Source organism: Oryctolagus cuniculus, chromosome 7, assembly GCF_051225735.1.
Source record: "Oryctolagus cuniculus isolate XC-2025 breed Fujian yellow rabbit chromosome 7, ASM5122573v1, whole genome shotgun sequence".
In the NCBI taxonomy this organism is placed as follows: domain Eukaryota; kingdom Metazoa; phylum Chordata; class Mammalia; order Lagomorpha; family Leporidae; genus Oryctolagus; species Oryctolagus cuniculus.
Window position 1 is genome coordinate 127,442,115 of NC_142873.1, and position 21,885 is coordinate 127,463,999.

Consider the following 21,885-nt stretch of genomic DNA (forward strand, 5'->3'; position numbering starts at 1 on the left):
AAATTGTGAATGAATATTGGATTTTTAAAATTTTTTAAAAGATTTATTTATTCACTTGAAAGAGTCACACAGAGAGAGAAGGAGAGGCAGAGAGAGAGAGGGAGGTCTTCCATCCACTGGTTCACTCCCCATTTGGCCACAATGGCTGGAGCTGTGCCAGTCCAAAGCCAGGAGCCAGGAGCCAGGAGCTTCCTCCAGGTCTCCTACACAGGTGCAGAAGCTCAAGGACTTGGGCCATCTTCCACCACTTTCCCAGGCCATAGGAGAGAACCAGATTGGAAGTTGAACAGCCGGGATTCAAACTGGTGCCCATATGGGATGCCAGCACTGCAGTGGCTTACTTGCTAGGCCACAGTGCTGGCCCTAAATATTGGATTTTTTAAAAAAAGATTTATTTATTTGAAAGGCAAAGTAACAGAAAAAGAGGGAGAGACAGAGTGAGAAAGAGACCTCTGCTGGTTTACTCCCCAGATCACCACAATGGCTAGGGCTGGGCCAGGCTGAAGCCAGGAGCCCAGAACTCCATCCAGGTCTCCCATGTAGGTGGCAGGGGCATAGGTACTTGTGCCATCTTCTGCTGCTTTCCCAGGTGCATTAGAAGGGAGCTGAATCAGAAGTGGAACAGCTGGGATTTGAACTGTCTGATTTGGGATGCTGGTGTTGCAAGTGGTAGCTTTTTTTTTTTTTAAGATTTTTATTTTATTTGAGAGGTAGAGTTACAGACAATGAGAGGAAGAAACAGAGAGAAAGGTCTTCTTTCCATTGGTTCACTCCCCAGATGGCTGCAACAGCCAGGCTGCACTGATCTGAAGCCAGGAGCCAGGCGTTTCCTCCTGGTCTGCCACGTGGGTGCAGGGACCCAAGCACTTGGGCCATCTTCTACTGCTTTCCCAGGCCATAGCAGAGAGCTTGGTTGGAAGTAGAGCAGCTGGGACTTGAACCAGCGTCTATGTGGGATGCCGGCACCTCAGGCAGAGGATTAACCTACTGCGCCGCAGCGCCAGGCCTGCAAGTGGTAGGTTAATCTGCTCTGCCACAACACTGGGCCCCAAATACTGGATTTTGTCAAAGGCTTTTTTTGTACCTGTTAAGGTGATTTGTGTTTTTTTCTTTATTTTATGAATATATATTACATTGAGTGTTTTTTTGTTGTTGTTGTTGTTGTTGAACTACTCTGACATTGAAATAAATTCCATATGGTCATGGTATACAGTCCTGTTAATATGCTGCTGAATTCAAGTAGCTTGTACTTTGGTGAGAATTTTTTAATGTATATTCATGAAAGATAATGGTCTGGAGGCCTGGTGTTGTGGCACAGAGGATTAAACCACTGCCTTTGATATAAGCATCCCATATCAGATTCCAGGAACTTAATCCAGGACTTGCACATTGTGTCAGGGACCCACCTACTTGAGTCAGTCACCGCTGCTTCCCAGTATCTACATTAGTAGGAAGCTGGAATTGTGAAACAGAGCCAGAACTGAAACCCAAGATCTCCAAAGTGGGAGACAGTCATCTTAGGCACTAGGCCAAATGTTCACTATTTATCTAGTTATTTATTTATTTTTCGGATTTATTTATGAAAGGCAGAGTTACAGAGAGAAGGGGAGAGACAGAGACTCTGACTTGTTGCTTATTTGAAAACATATTGTTGAATTTCTACATATTTATGAATTTTCTAGTTGTCCTTATTTCTAATTTCATTCCATTGTAGTTGGAAAAGATACTTTGTATGATTTTAGTCTTTTTAAACTTATTAAAACTTCTTTTTGTGGCCTAATATAGTTCCTGAAGAATTACTCCTATGTACTTGAGTAAAATGTTCTGTGTAAGTCTGGTATAATTGGTGTGTAGTGTTGCTCAAGTCCTCTGAAGTCTGACTATGATTATAGAACTATCTACTTTTCCTTTCAATTTTGCCCATCTTTCCTTCATGTACTTTGGGGCTCTGTTGTTAGGGACATATATAATTGTTATATCATCTTGATAATTGAAACTTTATCAATACGTAATATCCTTCTTTGTCTCTTGTAACCTGTTTTGATTTAATATCTATTTTGTCTGTTAATAGTACAGCCAGTACAGGTCTTCTTAGGTTGCTATTTGTACAGAATATATTTTTTCTATCTTTACTTTAAACTTTTTTGTGTCTTTGTAGCTGAAGTTAGTATTGTAGAGAAGATAAAGATGCATCTTGTTATGTTTGTGCTTTTTAATCAGGAGCAAAGCTGGGATTTGAACCCAATCATTCTGATACGAATGCAGGTGTCCCAACCAGTAACTTAACTGCTGGGCCAAACATCCATTACTGGTGCCTTGTTTCTATCCTAGTATTTATGTTCTTACCCAGATACAAAGCCTTTTGATCTTATTTACAAACTAGTATCTGTAATGGTAAAGATTGTACCAAGATGTCAGGACTTGTGGGACTGAGGTGACTTGTGTGTACAACTATAGATGAAATCACAGTGTGTACACAGTTCTGAAACCATAGTATAATCATTTTGTAGGTCATCACGAACTCCTAAGACATACTTAATAATAGTAATTGCCTCTGGGGAACTGGAGACTTTCACCTCCTATGATACAATTCATATAGAATTCAGCATAATTTATATTTATGTAACTTTTATCCTTTTTGAAATTCAAAAAAATTTTAAATAGTTTCTGGAAAACAAATTGAATAGCTGTTATATATATGATCATTTCACCATCCCCTGATATTGTCCAGTTAGGTTGACTCAGTCTGGAGATGCCTTCATAGCAGTTTTACTGTTATACCCCTAAACACTGGTTCCATCACAAATAATTCAACTGGAAGACCTGAGAAGCTGAAATTTGCAGTTCAACACAAATACACACACATACCACAACACAGTACAAGTAGCAGGAAGAAAGAAAAAAGTTATTAAAAATCATTATGAATGCTTACTTAAAGAAAATTGGAAAGTAAATGGAATTAAGTATCTCATATAGGAAGATTGACCATCATAGCATTTCTGGACGTTGTAACCCCAAATGCTTTTCAAGCAGAACTCTGACGCTCTGTCTTGGGGCTGTTCTGCCTTAGTGATGCTCACATCAGTTGAGTGCAATCACAGCTTCTTACTCAGGCCAAAAGCTCATCATAGACTCTTCTATGCATTACATACAGTATATCAGGAAATTCTGATCAGTTTATCTTTAGTGTATACTCAGAATCCAACTGCTTCTCATCACCTCCACTGCTAACACTTTGGTCCATTTCTTTCCTCTTATTTACTGTAGCTTTCTTCTACCTTATCATCTTCCCCTTATTCATGCTCCCCTCCCCCAAATGAATTCCCAAGAGAGCATTCAGGGCGATACTTGCAAAACACAGGTCATATCACAGTAGTTCTCTGTTTAAAACCTTGTTCTGGTTCCACATTTTTCAGGATAAAAGCCAGAAAGAGACCTTTCTACAGTGCCCAGCGAGATCTGTGCCCTTTTTTCTCTTTGACCTCATTTCTCATAATTCACTTCCTTATTGTGCTCCAGCTCTACTAGCCTCCTTACTGTTCTTTGAATATGGTACACCTGCTTTCCTCCTTCAGGTATTTTGCATTGGGTATTTCTTAGTCTGGAACACTTTTCTCCAGGCTATTACCTCCTCCTTCAAGTCTGCTCAGATGTTGTCTCAAATAAGGCCTACCTGACAACTTTATTTAAAATTGCAACTTGCGTTCTGATCTTCCTTTTGCATTTTAATTTTCTTTATTTTTTTTTCAAGCAATTCTTATCTCCTAATAGATTATGTAATCTTTTTACTTACTATGTTTGTTGTTTAGTGTCTGTATAACCCCTTAAACTAGAAGTTCTAGGAAAACAGAAATCTGTATCTGAGCTGGTTCCCTCATATCCCAGTTGCTTCAATGGCATATAGTTAGTGTTTGATTATTTGTTGAATGAATTTGTGTAAGGTAATGAACCAAAAGCATTTCACCCTTGATAGGGGCCTGAAGTCAGTCTCACTGTATGGACGTGGCCTGAGGGAAGGCTAACATTTCTGTGAACAAAAGCAAGAAAAAAATGGCCCCTGTTGCATAGGTTTTTGACTTATGGAGCTATGTTTCTGCTTTCCTCCAAGGGTTACAGAATGCAGAAAGAACTCCATATGCTGCCCATATGTTCAGTATTATTGGAGGATTTAACTGCAGAGTAGCAATCCAGAAGAGCGGATGGGAGACTGTGCTGGACTAGGAATCCCTGGTTGTGAATTTGTGTATGGGGTAGGTGGAGACAACCAAAAAAGCTACTAGGTAGCAGCCAGAAGAAAGCTAAGTTTCTCTCTGTGATAATTAGGACCAAGAGTTGAGTAGGGACTGGGCAGAGAAGAACCATGGAGGCTTGAAGCTCTGGAAGGTGGGGGAAGAGGGAGGAGGACCCAGTGACTAGCAAGGAGGTGTACTAGGAAAGTAAGTGTTAAGGGGGTTTAAAGAGTTGATACTGAGACATGTGTTTCGGACTTTCTTTTTTTTCTGTAAAATAAGATAAAATCTAGATTGTTTTGATGTTAGTGAACTCTTCCCATAGAATGGGAAGAGATGATATGCCCTGAGTCAGAGCTGGCACAGGGTGAAAATAGATTGCATGTGGCAATATTTGATGTCTGAATTACATATAATTAGGAAGACTAGTGATGGAGTTAGCTAAAAGTTGGATTTGAAATGAGGAGATCATTTGTGTAAAATGGTAAGTACAAACATCAGGCTAGAGTTGAGTTGGTGTGCATGATGTTAAGAGAACCCACATAAAGAACTATTTTAAGAAGCTTAACTGTGACTTGAAGGAAATTTAGGATTTTTTTAAAAAAATATGTTTGGAAGGCAGAGTTAGAGAAAGAGAGAGAGAGAGGAAAAGATAGAAATCATCTATTTGCGGGGCTGGCACTGTGGCACACTAGGTTAATCTTCCGCCTGCAGTGCCAGCTCCCATATGGGCACCAGTTCCAGTCCTGGTTGCTCCTCTTCCAATCCAGCTCTCTGCTGCAGCCTGGGATAGCAGTAGAGGATGGCCCAAGTGCTCGGGCCCCTACACCCTCATGGGAGACCAGGAGGAAGCATCTGGCTCCTGGCTTTGGATCGGCACAGCTCCAGCCGTTGCAGCCATTTGGGGAGTGAACCAATGGAAGGAAAACCTTTCTCTCTCACTGTCTGTAACTCTACCTGTCAAATAAATAAATAAAAAATCTTAAAAAAAAAAAAGAAAGAAAGAAGTCATCTATCTGCTGCCTCACTCCCCAAATGCCTGCAACAGCCAGGGTTGGGCCAGGCCAAAGCCAGGAACCAAAAGCTTCTTTCAGATGATGCAGGGGCCCAAGGACTTGGGCCATCTTCCACTGCTTTCCCAGGCACTATTGTGGGAGCTGGATAGAAAAATGGAGCAGCCGGGACTTGAACCAATGTCTCTAGGGAATGCTGGCACTGCAGGCAGTGGCTTTACCCGCTATGCTACAGTGCCAGCCCCTAAATCTTCTATAATTAAAGAGATACTTAGATAAGGGCATTTGATAAGTGTTAGTATTATCTAAGATATGGTACAACCTTGGCTATATGGATCATCATGCTGTTCTAGCTTCCCTCATCTGCTAATCCTCATATGTACCAGTCCCGCTGAGCAATTGCTGAGCCCCAGACATGCCCTGTTATTCCATGTATGCACCATACCATGCTCTCTATGTGCAGTGCCTCATTTTCTTCCCCTGAGCCAATTCTTTAGGACATCGATCAGATGCACCTCCTCCCTGAAAGCAATAAATAAACCAACCTCACTCGGCTACCTGTACCAGACATGAAACCAAACCTCCCACTGCTGTTCATCAGTCTGTTCCACTGGTGTGTTCTGAGTCCTAGAGGGCAGGCTCAGTATTTCACAAGTTTCTTTATTACCAGCTGGTACTTTCTTTGTAGTGGATTCTCAATAATCATTTTTGAAATTAATAATTGCAGGGATAGTTGAGGAATTATCCCACATACATCAGAACTTTTAGAACTATAGCAATCTTTTTAGACCTCTGTGCTTATTTGTTAACTTTATAAAAAGTTAACTGAGCAAAATTTAATAATCTTTGAAGATTTTAGAGGAATATCATGACTCAGATGCTGAAGTCTCGTGTTGCCCTCAGGGCTCACTGGTAGGTAGAGGACTGTTTACACTGATGCTGAATGGCTTCACCTACTGTGATTGGGAGTTATTAAGTTTGTTTTATGTGGCTTTTACTTTTTTACTTTATTCTTCTTGGTCCCTGTTACTTTAGCAGCCATTCTTCACACTTTTCATTTTCTTCTCTTAATTAGATGAATCTCCTGTAGAATTTGTTTGGAAAACTAAGCATATTCTTTAGATGAAAATAAAAGTAAACAGAATATATAGGGCTCTTCTGGGAATAAGTCTTTGTACCTTGGTACATAGGTTCCTCAGCTCTATCTGTTCACTCCTTCAGCTTCTTCCAGGGTTGAGCAGTACAATAACAAGGGCAAAGTCAGAACTTGATCCTTCATAGTATGCAGTCTAATTTGACTTGGCAGCTCATTCCCTTCTGTGGTTCTTAGTTATATCTCAGGTAATGATTCTTTTTCACTTACTTTACAATTTGAATGATATATTTTTTAAAAGATTTATTTATTTGTTTGAATGGCAGAGTTAGGGAGAAACAGAGAGAGAGAGAGAGAGAGAGAGAGAGGGAGAGAGAGAAAGGGAGGGGAGGGGAAGGGAGAGATCTTCTCTCCCCTGGTTCATTCCCCAAATGACTGCAACAGCTGGGCTGGGCCAGGTTGAAGCCAAGAGCCAGGAATTCCATCAGGGTCTCATGTGGCTGACAGGGGCTCAAGCACTCAGATCATTTTCCACTGCTTTTCCAGGTGCATTAGCAGGCAGTTGGGTCAAGAGTAGCGCAACTAGGACTCAAACCAGTACTCCAATGGGATGCTGGCTTCACAGGTGATGGCATAACCTTACTGTACCACAATGCTGGCCCCTGAATTAAGTATTTTGTGTATAAGTAATAGGGCAGGATTAAACAAAGGGTTTTGTTTTAGCCCCCTTGTGTCTTGTATTGGATTATAACTAGAATTACATGATTTGTTTTAAGATAAAGGTTACAGGCCGGCGCCATGGCTCAATAGGCTAATCCTCCACCTGCGGTGCCAGCATACTGGGTTCTAGTCCCGGTCGGGGCGCCAGGAGCCGGATTATGTCCTGGTTACTCCTCTTCCAGGCCAGCTCTCTGCTGTGGCCCGGGAATGCAGTGGAGGATGGCCCAAGTGCTTGGGCCCTGCACCCACATGGGAGACCAGGAGAAGCACCTGGCTCCTGGCTTCGGATCAGCGTGGTACACTGGCTGCAGTGCACCGGCCACAGCGGCCATTGGAAGGTGAACCAATCGTAAAGGAAGACCTTTCTCTCTCTTTCTCTCTCTCACTGTCCACTCTGCCTGTCAAAAAAAAAAAAAAATGATAAAGGTTACAATAAATAATAAAGATAATGAAGTGTATGTCTTTTCTTTTTCTCTCCTGTAGGAAATACAGATGAAGAGGACTGCAATTGAAGCTTTTAATGAAACAATTAAAATATTTGAGGAGCAGTGTCACACACAAGAACAACATAGCAAAGAATATATTGAGCGATTTCGTAGGGAGGGGAATGAAAAGGAGATTGAACGGTCAGTCTTCATCATTTCTCCAAGTGTACCAGTGAGACAAGACTTCTTTTCTCCGCAGTAATTCACGTCTTGACTGCTTTTACCCCCTCAAACTGCACAGTCCTGCCTTATGGAACTACTTGCTATTGCCACTGATGGCACCAAACTGAACCTCCTCTGTGTGCTCTTTCTCCTTTTTCTCGAATTATTAACTCCTTTTCATCCTTTAAGACTCAGCTTAGACATGACTTTTTCCAGAAATATCTTCCCTGATTCTCCAGCCCAGCTTAGGGTTTTTTGTTTTTGTTTTTGTTTTTGCTGATGCCCCTATGGTGTCTGGTCCTGATTCCAAGTATAATGTTTCCTGAATGCCATGCCCACTCAGCTGCTAGCTAGTTAAGAGAGTAGGCAGGAGGCATATTTTCTCTGATAGGCCCAGCTCCTGTACTGGTGTCAGGGAGAACATAATGGGTGTTCACTGAATAATTTTTTGAACTGGAAATCAGTTTCAGCAGCAGTCTGAGAATAAATTGGAACAGAACAAGACTTTACACAGGAAGATCAGCCTGACTGTTACAGATGCCTGCAGTGATTGTAGTCATCAGGTTAAAAGATGGTGATGGCTTGGATCAAAGCAATAGCCGTAAAGCAGGAGGAGTTTAGAAATGCTGAGGAGTTGATCCCTGATCAGATACAAAGGTGTGGGAGAAGTCAAAGATTATCCCTAGATTTCTGTTGTAAGTGACTTGGAGATGGTGTTATTCATCAAAATAGGAAGTGCATGAAGAGAGTTCAAGGTTGGAACAGTGGGTTTGGAATTCCTGTGAGAACCCAAATGGAGCTGTCTGAGATGCAGGCAGTTGGTTATTTGAATTTGGAACTCAAGAAAGATAAAGGATTTGTGATACATAAGTACATCTATGATGGTAGATGCTAAGAATGAGAAGATTATACAGGGAGAGCATATTGGATTTGGCAGTTAGAAGGATACTGGAAGCCTAGAGTATTAGAAGGCTCAGAAATAGTGGTCTGAAGAATGAAAAGGCATGGAAAAGTGAGTAATGAAAAAACAAGTTACAAGTCATATGCAATGACAAGACTGTTTCTCATGTTGTCACCACAGCATGAACATGGAGCTGAGTGCTGTGAGGTGGTATAGCTTAATGGGGCCATTTACCAACTGTGTTATCTTGGGTGGGTTACTTAACTTTTCTTGAGTCTGTTTCATCCTCCATTAAACTGTGGATAATATGGAATGCTGTGAGAATTAAGTGATAAATATCTTGGCGCATGTTAGGCTCTCAAATAGTAATTGCTAATAATAAAGGCAAAGAAAAGTACTTGTAGTTTAGTTGCAGATAAAGTGGTGTGAAATTCTAATAATAAGCTTTCTAATATGTAAAAAAATTCTAATAGGAATGTAAATCTACATATTATTGAGTGACAAGTGAGTAATATGAGCAGTTATTATTGTAGTTGTTCAGAGCATGGCAAAACTTTATGCTGGAAGAGCTTGTAGTCATCATCTATTAATATGCCAGCCAATGTTCTAGAACTCTTATATGTGCTGTCACATTTAATTAACACAATAACATTGTAAAGTAAATTGATACCTACTTTAAACAGAGGACAAAATGAAGGCACAGAGAAGCTAAGCAACCTTCCTGCAGCTCTACAGTAAATGACAAGGCAGAGATCCAAAACTGAGTAGGCCATTGCTCTTAACAATGAGCAAAGCCGTTGCTCTTTACTGCAGGGCGCTACCACTTAAATACCATGCATGTAGCTGTACTTGCTCAGTCATGGCTGGATCCAGGAACCAAACAAGATAATTGTGATTCTTTCTTACATTTTCTTTTGGCTCAGTTTTCATCTGGGTTGGTCTTATCCACAGGCAGCCTTTCCCTGTGAGGTGGCAGAAGAGCTGGGAGTCTTAAAATCACATATGCATAACTTAGCGACCCCAGTAGAAACAGAGAATCTCTTTTTACAATAGTTCCAGCAAAAGTCCTAGAATTGACTCTCATTGAGTCAGTTGAAGTCTTTCTCCTGAAGCAGTCAGTGTGGCCTGTGGGAAAGGGTGGGCTGACTGGAATACTCTTTATTGGCCAGTCTGGGCCTCGTGTGTCTCTCACCCTGGATCTGAGATGGGGGCAGGGAATCCTTACCTACCTGTTCTTAGAAGAATAAGAATGGATACAGGCCAGGCAAAAACAACAGCTGTTCACCACAGTTAAGATATCAGAACCGTGTTTGCATTATAGGAACCTTCTGTTTGGTTGCTATTTTTGCCTTAATTTGTCAAATATTTTCACAGAATTATGATGAATTATGACAAGTTGAAATCACGTCTGGGTGAGATTCACGATAGCAAAATGCGTCTTGAGCAGGATTTGAAGAAACAAGCTTTGGACAACCGAGAAATAGATAAAAAAATGAATAGTATCAAACCTGACCTGATTCAGCTGCGCAAGATCCGAGATCAGCACCTTGTGTAAGTTGTCAGAGGTGGTGTGGCGAGAGACACACTGGCATCGGATTACTATGGGCATTAGAGATGTTACAGTTGGGAGAAGAGATTTATAATTGAGAACTGGCCAGTGAGATGGCAAGAACTTAGGAAAGCAGGTATATTGTAGGACATTCCAGAGTTCACTTGAAGTCAATGTGTGGGGCAAATCAGATGTAGAACTCAGTAGCATACAGGTGCTTTGGAAGTGTCAGAAGGTGGCTGTGGCACAAGCAAAGTGCTATCAGTGAGAACGTACAGTTAATGTTTGCCTAAAACATGAAAACCAGAATCTTTGGTGTGGACCATAGAGAGAGAAAACACTCTTCAGAGGCACAGGAAAAAACACTGACAGTGGGAGCCTATAAGTAACAACACAGTACAGTCTTTGAAAGGATTTTTATATTTAAGAAATGAGACTCTGTTTTTAAATAATAGAAATATCTCTCTAGCAGACACTTAAAATAATTTGAGTAGTGAAACCCAATTTTTTTAAAAAAGATTTATTTATTTGAAAGGCAGAAATACAGAGAGAGAGAGGGAGAGAAAGAGAGGTCTTTCATCCTCTGATTCACTCCCCAGATGGCCGCAATGGCTGGAGTTGGGCTGATCCAAAGCCAGAAGCCAGGAGCTTCTTCCTGGTCTCCCACGAGGATGCAGGGCCCAAGGACTTGGGCCATTGTCTACTGCTTTGCCAAGCCATAGCAGAGAGTTGGATCGGAAGCGGGGCAACCAGGCCTGGAACTGGCGCCCATATGGGATGCCAGCACTGCAGGCGGCAGCTTTACCTACTACAACACAGTGTTGGCCCTGAAACCCAATGTTTTAAATTAGAGAAAACTGATTTAGCCAAACATAGTCATAGTAAGGATGTTATCTAAATATAGAGTCAAAGATTATTGTTGGAATGAAATGTGTGGATTAGATTTTTAGAAGTCCAATGCGCTATCCATTGCACAACAGAGCCAAGTGCCGGATTAGATTTTTAGAAGGACAAATAGGGGCTGGCACCATGGCTCACTTGGTTAATCCTCTGCCTGTGGCACTGGCATCCCATATGGGCACCAGGTTCTAGTCCAGGTTGCTCCTCTTCCAGTCCAGCTCTCTGCTGTGGCCCAGGAAGGCAGTGGAGGATGGCCCAAGTGCTTGGACCCCTGCACCCGCGTGGGAGACCAAGAAGAGGTACCTGGCTGCTGACTTCGGATCAGTATAGCTGTTGTGGCCATTTTGGGGGTGAACCATCGGATGGAAGACCTTTCTCTCTCTCTCTCTCTCACTGTCTGTAACTCTACCTGTCAAATAAGTAAATTAAAGAAAAAGGACAAATAATTGCTTCATTGAAGGCTAGATCCATGAGAAAAGAAAATGTGTTAGATTTAGTTTTGAGTAATGAAAGTACTATTATGAAATAATATTTATAGGTAGGCTTCATGCATGTAACACCACTCAGTTCAAACTCCTGGCAGGGGAAAATCAAACAATGACTTCTAATTCTGGGTTTCTTTGTGTGAGAATTTCAAGGTTTCTTTGTGTGAGAAGGAAGGTAGTAGGGGATAAAATATAGAACTAGAGATTGAAATAATAACAGGTGAGTTTCAATAGAGGAAAATTTAAGATAATGTTTTGGGTGGTAATCAGGTAGAGCTATACTGTTCTGAATAGTTTTTAACAACACCCCTTTTAAGAGATCATTTGCAATTGTGGCAAAAAACAAAAAGTCAAACAAGTGTACATAGTATACTGAAGAACTATGTAAACAAAGCAAGAACATGCCTTATGTAAAAGAAGAATGTTTTTGTTCTTGTAATGCTTTTGTGGTTCTGGTTATGTCATGAAGCTGAAGAGAGGTCACAAAAGACTATGCTGTGGCCAAATGGAAACACTTCTTTGCCCTGAAAAGTGCTAGAGATATTAGGAAATGTACAATCCCAAGGGGATAAATAAGTGTGGAGTCTTTGTCCAGTCAGCTGCTGTAATAAAATACCATAAATTGGGTAGCTTATAGACAAAAAAATATTTCTTACTGTTCTGGAGTCTGGTGAGTGTAAGATTAAGACAGTGATAGATTTGGTATTTTTTTTTTAATTTATTTTGAAAGAGGAGTAACAAAGAGAAGTAGAGCAAGAGAGAGAGGTCTTCCATTCTGCTGGCTTACTCTCCAAATGACTGCAATGGTCAGAGCTGAGCTGATCCGAAGCCAGGATCCAGGAGCTTCCTCTAGGTCTCCCATGCAGGAGCAAGGCCCAAGGACTTGGGTCATATTCTACTGCTTTCCCAGGCCATAGCAAAGAGCTGGATCATAAGAGGAGCATCTGGGACACAAACCAGTGCCCATATGGGATGCTGACACTGCAGGCTGGAGCTTTAACCTGCTGCACCACAGCACTGGCCCCAGATTTGGTATTTGGTGAGGGCCTGCTTTTTGATTCATACATGGCTCCTAATATATGTGTCCTCACATGATGGAAGAAGTGATAGTTCTCTCTCAGGCCTCCCTTTTGAGGCCACAATGGCATTCACAAAGGTTCTGCCCCTATGACCTAATCACCTCCCAAAGTCCCCACTTCTTAATACCATCACTTTGGGGTTTAGGATTTCAGTATATGAAATATAGGACAACATCAACATTCATATCATAGCATGTGGCAAACCAGTTATTGAAATTTCCTTTATTGGGGTTAGGTAAGCTAAATGTAAAAGTTTAGATAACATCATGGACAGCAGAGTCATGCTCTGCTTGCTAGTAAGGACAGCTGCAATGTTGAGGGAGACACATCCAGCAACTACCTCTTTGGAAGGGTTGCTTCAAGGATAGTCTATACTTTGATATTTCTAACAGAGAATTGTCTCTAGGCTTCATGAACTTGAGCTAATGCTGAACTTTGTATATCAGTCCTGAAGAACCTGTGTTGTTGCATGATACTGAGCATTGTTTCTCTTTGGTTCTGATGAATAGGTTGGAATTCTGTAATACCCGAATACTCTCTTTGTGTGTGGACATTTCCCTGACTTCTCACTGCATAACCCACAAGGATTTTTTGAGATTCTCTGCTGAGATCCTGATGTACTATTTCTAGGATATTTTTGAATGTTAAGATATATAATGTATCTTTTTATTCTTATTTTATATTCTTACATATAAAAGAAAACATTTCTACTATAAAGTTCTATTTACTTGAAGCTCAAAAATGGGAAAGATCTATCTGCGGTAAAGAATTAAGAATAGTGATTGCTTATGGTGGGGGTATTGATGGGAAGATGGCATGAGGGAAACTTGTGGCATCCTAGAAATATTCTGAATCTTCATCTGAGTTGGGTTACATGGGCTTATACAAACATGCAAATTAATCAAGAATGGGCATTTGTCCTGGTGGTTAGGATGACTCTTGGGATGCCTGTATCCTTACTGGAGTGTCTTGATTAGATTCCCAGCAATGGCTCTGATTTCCACCTTCCTGTTAATGTGCACCTCGGGAGGCAAGGGAGATGGCTCAAGCATTTAGGTCTCTGTCACTCATCTGAAAGATGTGGATTGAGTTCCCAGCTCCCAGTTTTGGCCAGGCATAGCCTCAGTGTTGCAGGCATTTGAGGAATGCACCAACAGACGGAAACTATCTCTTTCCTTTGCTCTCTTTCTCTGTCTCTCAAAAGAAAAAAATGAAACAAGCAGTTAGTATGTACATAAAAGATTTATGTACTTTATATATATTACAAGTCAATACATACATTAAAAGTATAAAATACATTAGGTTTAAAATTTCCTTTCAGAAAAGGATTTTGGAGGGCTGGTGTTGTGGCAAAGTAGGCATCCTATATGTGCCAGTTTGTGTCCTAGCTACTCCACTTCCATTTGAAAGGCAGAGTTACAGAGAGAGAAGGAAAAGGAGAGTGAGAGTGAGAGTGAGAGTGAGAGAGAGAGAGAGAGAGAGAGAGAGACTGAGATCTTCCCATCCACTTGTTCATTCCCCAGATGGTCAGCTCTGGGCCAGGCTGAAGCCAGGAGCCAGGAACTCCATCTTGGATTCCCAGGTAAGCTGCAGAGGGCCAAGCACTCAAGCCATCTTCTGCTTTCCCAAGCAAGTCAGCAGGGTGCTGGATTGGAAGTGGAGCAGTCAGGATTTGAACTGGTGTCCATATGGGATTCCAGCATCATAGGCAGGAGCCTGACCTGATGTGCCACAACTGTAAAAACTCTTTTTAATTTTGAGTTTAGGTTAGTTTTTATGATCATTTAATTTTCATGGTATTTAGAAATCTAAATTTATAAATTTAAAATAAATAATAACTTGTCATTACCACATAGATACATTAATGATGAGTTTTGAGAAATAGTTTATGTTCCATACAATTAACCCACTTAAAATGTACATTTCAATGTTTTCAGTGTATTCACAAGTATTTGCAATCATTAACCCATATTTTAGAACATTTTAGCACCCTAAAAATAAACCTTGGGGCTGGCACTGTGGCACAGCAGGTTAAAGCCCCAACCTACAGTGCCGTCATCCCATATGGACACTGGTTCAAGTCCAATCCAGCTCTCTGCTATGGCCTGAGAAAGCAGTAGAAGATGGCCTGAGTGCTCCCGATTTGGGGAGTGAACCAGGGGATATGAACCAGGCCAATTTGGGGAGTGAACCAGTGGATGGAAGATCTCTCTCTCTCTCTGCTCTCTGTAACTCTGCCTTTCAATTAATAAATAAATAAATCTTAAAAAAATGAACCTTGGGGGCAGGCATTTGGTGCAGTGGTTAGGACACTGCTTGGAACAGCTGCGTCCCATATCAGAGTGCCTGCTTCCTGCTAGTGTGCCCCTGGGAGGTGGTAGAAATGGTTGAAGTGCTTGGGTCCCTGCCACATACATAGGAGACCTGGATTGAATTCTAGGCTACTGGCTTCCTCCTGGCCCAGGCCTGACTGTTGTGGGTATTTGGGGGAGTGGACCAGTGGGTGGAAGATAGGCATCTGTCTCTCAGTTTCTTTCTTTGTGTGTTTCTCTGCCATTTGGATTAAATGAAAATATATAAAAATTTTTTAATAAGAAACCTTTTGCACTTTACCTGTTATACCCATCATTCTATCATCTATCCCTAATCAGCCACTAATATACTTTGTCCCTATAAATTTGCCTATTCTGAATATTTCATATAAATGGAAACATATGTTATGTAGTCTTTTTGACTGGCTTATTTCATTTAGCTTGATGTTTTTAAGGTTCATCCTTGTCATATTGTGTATCAGTACTTCATTCCCTTTTTTTTGTTTCCAAATAGTGTTCAGTTTATGGCTATGCCACATTTTGTTTAACTATCATTGATGGACATTTGGGGTTTTCCTGCCTTTTGGCTTTTATCACTCATGCTGCTGTGAACATCCACGTGCAGGTTTTTTATGGACATTTGTTTTCAATTCTCTTGCATTCATACCATGGAGTAGAATCCTGGGCCATATAGTCATTCTGCATTTATAGTCATATCAGAGGAAGGACCCAGACTATTTTGCAAGGTGGCTTCACTATTTTATATCTACATCAGCAGTAATTGTCTAAGTTTCTTAAAGTAATGAATCATGCCTTAATATATTTCTTTATTTTATTTGAGAGGCAGAGTTACAGACAGAGAGGAAGAGACAGAGAGGTCTTCCATCTATTGGTTCACTCCCCAAATGGTCACAATGGCCAGAGCTGGGCTAATCCAAATCTAGGAGCCAGGAACTTCTTCCAGATCTCCAACATGGGCGCAGGGGCCCATCTTCTGCTGCTTTCTTGGGCCTATTAGCAGGGTGCTGGGTTGGAAGTGGAGCAGCTGGGACTCAAACTGGCACCCATATGGGATGTCTGTGCTGCAGATGGAGGCTTAACCTACTACAACACAGTGCAAGTCCAAGTAATACATTTCTGATAACTAAATTTTTAGAAGTGATTTTTTTCAAATTATTATGTATATTATTTCACTTCACTTTTCTTATATGGGGAGTATGAAGTTCTGTTCACCCAGTCTGGTGTCAGACAAGTTATATTCCTCTTTAAGTTATTGAAAGCTCCTGGCCGGTGCTGCTCAATAAGCTAATCCTCCACCTGTGCGGTACCGGCATACCAGGTTCTAGTCCCGGTCGGGCCGCCAGATTCTGTCCCGGTTGCCCCTCTTCCAGTCTAGCTCTCTGCTATGGCCTGGGAGTGCAGTGGAGGATGGCCCAAGTCCTTGGGCCCTGCACCCACATGGGAGACCAGGAGAAGCACCCGGCTCCTGGCTTCAGATCAGCGCAGCATGCCGGCCGTGGCGGCCATTGGGCCATTGGAGGGTGAGCCAATGTAAAGGAAGACGTTTCTCTCTCACTGTCCACTCTGCCTGTCAAAAAAACAAAACAAAAAAAACAAAAAAACAAAACAAAACAAAAAAACTCCTATCTCCTACAGCACACACACACACACACACACACACACAAAGTCTAAGAATGTTACCCTGAAGTAGTGCCAGGTGAAACTAGGGAGCACAAGGTCCTTTACCCTCCCTTCTGCCTGCTATCATTGGATACTCCTTCTGTTCCTAGTAAATGCATCCTGCCATCTGGTTAAGTTCCACTGTTCCAAAAAATTCAGAAGTGCTTTCCCAGTAATTTCCTCCTTGACTGGTAACAGACTCTGAATCCTGTCCTTCATCCAGGGTGTCCTGTGCATAAGACACCCTTTTCTGTCACCACATTTCATACTACAGCCTGCCTCTGGGGAATCCAAACTTTCTTTCAGGACTAGTGCTTCACTTGCAAAGTATTTTTTCCCTATCCCCTTCTCCTAGGGTCTTCCTAGCTTAATCACTTGTCCTGGACTGAAAGACAAGCTCTTTTCCTCTTAAAGTGTAGTTGGATTGCAAGGCTAATTAGATATTTGGAAAGGAAACTGTAAATACATATTGCCCACCCCCTCCTCCCGACTTGCTGGGATGAGGGCTAGGAAGGATGTGCTGACACTAGCTATTTTCTCTCTGTGTGTACATTGTATAGGAGAAGACCCCCAGTGATGGCTGAGATTAAATATGTCCCATTGTCTTATGTGTAGGATACCTATAGAGACTTAAATTGAGGGGCTGGCACTGTAGTGTGTAGCAGGTAAAGCCACCACCTGCAGTGCCAGCATCCCATATGTGTGCCAGTTTGAGTCCTGGCTGCTCCACTTCTGATCTAGTTCTCTGCTATGGCCTGGGGAATCAATAGAAGATGGCCTGAATCCTTGAGCCCCTGTACTCACATGGGAGACCTGGAAGAAGCTCTAAGCTCCTAGCTTTGGATCAGTACAGCTCTGGCCGCTGTGGCCATTTGGGGAATGAACCAGCAGATAGAAGACCTTTCTCTCTTTCTCTCTCTGCCTTTCTGTAACTCCGCCTTTCAAATAAATAAGTAATTTTTTTTAAAAAAGACTTAAATTGAGCCATAAATATATCACTTATGGTAACTTTGAAGTGAACATTATCTTTCCGAAATACTACAGAATTGAAAAGTTGGAACTTGATAGTTAAGATAATGTCCATGTAGGCTGTGGGAATAATACTCATATTTGCCTTGTTGTTTTAAACGAGGTGGACTGAGACACAGTGAAAGGCCTGGTCTCAGACCACACTGTTGTTAACTGGCTCAGAACTGCCTGGTAGGTCTTTTGTGCTTGCTTTATTCCAGATTTTCCCTGGAGAATTTACTACCTTTAATGTCACCAAGGCATTATTCCATTACAGTGAGTTAAGTATAAATTGACATATTTACTAATGTTATTTGAGATTTTTTTCAGAATGGTTTTTACAAGCTAGTCAGTTTCTGGCATTAATAGATATTTAAGGACTCCAAATAATAATAATGTCTCAAAATGGACTTTGGGATATTGGAAAAGTTTCTTATGGTAGAAAGTCAGCACCATCCTAAATGGAGGATGGGCCAAAGACATTCCCTCTGTTCCCTGTTCTCCTGTCCTTTCCTGGGTGTCCTGACTTGCCCCAACATAAAAAGAGAGGTTCCATTCAGAGGTTTGTGGTTAAAGGAAGATGAGGATGTGAGAGAAAATGTGGTGTAATATTGCAGGCATTTTACCCAGTGTGCTTAACTCTCTAAGAACAGGAAGGTTAGTTTTGTTATGGTTAGAAAATTGAATGATAAGAATCTTTAGAGGAATCTTTTTTTTTGCTGAGAGAAGTGTTGATGTTGGAGGGGGGTCAATTCTAAACTGTTTAGTGAAGATCACATATTATTCTTCAGCTTCACTAAATGTAAGTCTTAATGAGAAAAGCTGCAAATAAGCTGTAAAATAATTTTTAAAATGAGCTGTAATGGGGCCGATGTTGTGACGTAGTGGGTAAAACTTCCACCTGGGATACCAGCATACCATTTGGGCTCTGGTTCAAGTCCCAGCTGCTTCACTTCTGATCCAGCTCCCTGCTAATGGCCTGGGAAAACAGTGGAAGGTGGCCCAAGTGCTTGACCCCTGTACCCACGTGGGAAGCTCCTGCTCCTGGCATTAGCCTGGCCCAATCCAAGCTGTTACTACCATCTGGGGAGTAAACCAGCAGATAAAATCTCTCTCTCTCTCTCTCTCTCTCTCTCTCTCTCTCCCTCTCCCTCTCCCTCTCCCTCTCCCTCTCCTTTCTCGCTGTTGATTCCTCTCTCTGTGTAACTCTTTCAAATAAATAAATAAATCCTTAAAAAAAAAAAAAAAAGTGAGGAGTGATGCCAGGTTATGTGGTGTAAGTGGGGTCAGAGACAGATACAAAGTAATCCTGGAATTAGTTATGAAGATTTGATTAAAAATAGCCCACTAGGAAATACAAGGTTATTTCAGAAAGTTCATGGAAAAATGGAATTATATGAGTTTATTATGGTAGAAAAAATTTTGAAATACATACATAGTTTTTCTCTTCTTTTTCTTTTTCTTTTTTTTATTTAATGAACATAAATTTCCAAAGTACAGCTTATGGATTACAATAGCTTCCTCCCCCCCATAACTTCCCTCCCACCTACAACGCTCCCCTCTACCACTCCCTCTCCCCTTCCCTTCACACCAAGATTAATTTTCAATTATCTTTATATACAGAGGATCAATTTAGCATATATTAAGTAAAGATTTCCACATTTTGCACCCACACAGAAACACAAAGTGTAAAATACTATTTGAGTACTAGGTATAGCATTAATTGAACACCTAAGAGTAACTGTGTATTAATTACAGAGTTCAACCAATAGTTTTAAGTAGAACATAAAATGCAACTTTTGTATTGTTGTGGCTGCCCCCCCCACCCCCCTCCCTCCCGTAGCCCTCCCCTCTCCCACTCCCTCTCCCATCCCGTCCTTCATCACATTTCATTTTCAATTACCTTCATATACTGAAGATCAACTTAGTATATACTAAGCAGGGATTTCAACAGGCTGCACTCATACAACCGAACCAGGTATAGGGTATTGTTCGACTAGTAGTGTTGTTTTTGAGTTTCATAGTTAAACACATTAAGGACAGAGATCCTACGTGGGGAGCATGTACCCAGTGACTCCCGTTGTTGATTTAACAATTGGCACTCTTATTTATGATGTAAGCAATCACCCAAGACTCTTGCTATGAGCTGTCTAGGCTATGGAAGCCCCTTGAGTTCACCAACTCTGAACTTGTTTAGTCAAGGCCGTATCACAGTGGAGGTTCCTTCCTCCCTTCAGAGAAAGGTGCTTCTTTCCTTGATGGCCTGTTCCTTCTGCTGGGGTCTTGTTCACCAAGATCTTTCATTTAGATTTTTTTTTTGCCACCGTGTCATGGCTTTCCATGAAATCCATGCATAGTTTTTCACACTGGCACCCATATGGGGTGCTGGCACTGCAGGGGCTTTACCTGCTACACCATAGCGCCAGCCCCTAAAGCAATAGAGTCTAATAAAGTGCTGTGAAGATGAATAAATGAAGTAAAGTGTAGAGTGCTTAGGGCTTGTCTTATTGGGGACAATTAAGATAGTCTTGCCTTAGGAGATGATGTTTATAACAAGACCTGAGTGATTGGGAACCTTGCTTGAGGGTGGTGTTGAAAAATTATTTTTAGGGGCACTGTGGCGTAGTGGGTAAAGCCACCTCCTGCAGTGCTGGCATCCCATGTGAGCACCAGTTCAAGTCCTGGCTGCTCCGCTTCCAGTCTGGCTCTCTGCTATGGCCTGGGAATGCAGTGGGGGATGGCTCGGGTCCTTGGGCCTCTGCACCCACCTGGGAGACCCAGAGGAAGCTCCTGGCTCCTGGCTTCAGATCAGCACAGCTGTGGCCATTGCAGCCAATTGAAGAGTGAACCAGTGGATGGAAGACCTCTCTTTCTCTCTCTGCCTTTCCTTCTCTCTCTGTGTAACTCTGACTTTCAAATAAATACAAATATTTAAAACAAAAAGAGAAAAAGTGTTTTTATACTCTACTCCATGTTTAGACAGTTGGCCATCTGAAAGGAACTAAATATGATGGTTTATATAATTTTATAACTGAAATGTTATAATATTTTAAGATATTATTGAAAATTAATATTTTAAGATACTATGATTTGCTTGGTGATGAAGTAAATTTATATTAATTACACAAATTACCACCCTGAATTTCTTGTTGTTGCTTGTTTAGATGCAAAAATAGATTTTGACATTTCTGGTTAGACCTTTAAACTCAATTCATTGGACCACACAGGAAATGGGCTCTCTGGCTTAGTGGAGATTGCGTTTGTGACACCATTCTTACCTAACTCATGATCAGGAACAGATGTGCCATCATGTGTGAATACAAACATATGCATGCTGGTGATGGTATAACTTTCTAGAAAAGAAAAACTAGAAATGGCTCATTTCAAGTAACTTGCTGTGTTTCTGCGTTTTTGCAGAAAAAAAATTCATCATGGTAGTAAAGGAAAAGTAGTGGAGAGATTAATTTAGGGAAATCTCTGGTCACTCTTCAGGGATTAGGGGAAATAAGAGGTCCCTAGACTTTGGGAATTTGGTTGGTTTGGACATAGCTAGTTGGTCCAGGCAGTGTTTCCATAGATACTGACACTGGTGTCTTCCCTCTGGCAGGTGGCTCAATCACAAAGGAGTGAGGCAGAAGCGCCTGAATGCCTGGCTGGGAATCAAGAATGAGGATGCCGATGAGTATGTTTTCTCTGTACCTTTCTCTCAGAGGGCTTTGTTCCCACTATAATACGTGGGCCTTCTTTATGCATACTCAAAGTTGATTCTCACTGTCACTTGAGGACATTGAATCAAGAACTTTGTATCTTTTGAATTGAACTGCCTGAAGAGTACCCTTAGACATTTGAATTTGACCTCCTGCCCATAAATCTGCATGCATAAGCACTGCTGTTCAGATATTCACGTTTCAGCTTATTGAATGGACATGTGAACTCTGTGCTTTCTGCACCATAGCAAGTAACAAAGTTGTTTTAAAAAAAAAAACAAACAAGAACTTGAGGCAGGCATTTGGCACAGTGGTTAAGGTGCTGCTTGAGATGCCTGCAACCCATATTGGAGTCATAAGTTCAAGTCCTGGCTCCCTTCCAATTCCAACTTCCTGCTAATGTGCACCCTGGGAAGCAGCAGGTGATGGCTTAAGTTTTTGGGTCCCAGGTGGAGTTCCTGGCTGTTGTCTATGTCTTGGCCCACCCTCTGCTGTTGTGGGCATTTGGGGAGTGAGCCAGTGGATAGAAGATCTTTCTTTGTCTCTATGCCTTTCAAATAAA

At 41.5% G+C, this 21,885-nt stretch overlaps 1 protein-coding gene across 4 annotated transcripts in view; it reads left to right on the top strand.

The window, feature by feature from the left end:
• Positions 1 to 21,885, top strand: part of PIK3R3 (phosphoinositide-3-kinase regulatory subunit 3) — a 154,549-nt gene that overhangs the window by 121,569 nt on the left and 11,095 nt on the right. For 3 of the 4 annotated variants that reach the window (XM_051857838.3, XM_051857837.3, XM_070078571.2), the window contains 3 exons: positions 7,539 to 7,681; positions 9,978 to 10,154; positions 21,224 to 21,298. In XM_051857838.3, coding sequence (XP_051713798.1) covers positions 7,539 to 7,681; positions 9,978 to 10,154; positions 21,224 to 21,298 — 395 coding nt within the window. Of the gene's footprint in view, positions 1 to 4,113; positions 4,251 to 7,538; positions 7,682 to 9,977; positions 10,155 to 21,223; positions 21,299 to 21,885 lie in introns of those variants that run through there. The other variant, XM_089300748.1, reaches the window with a different exon arrangement.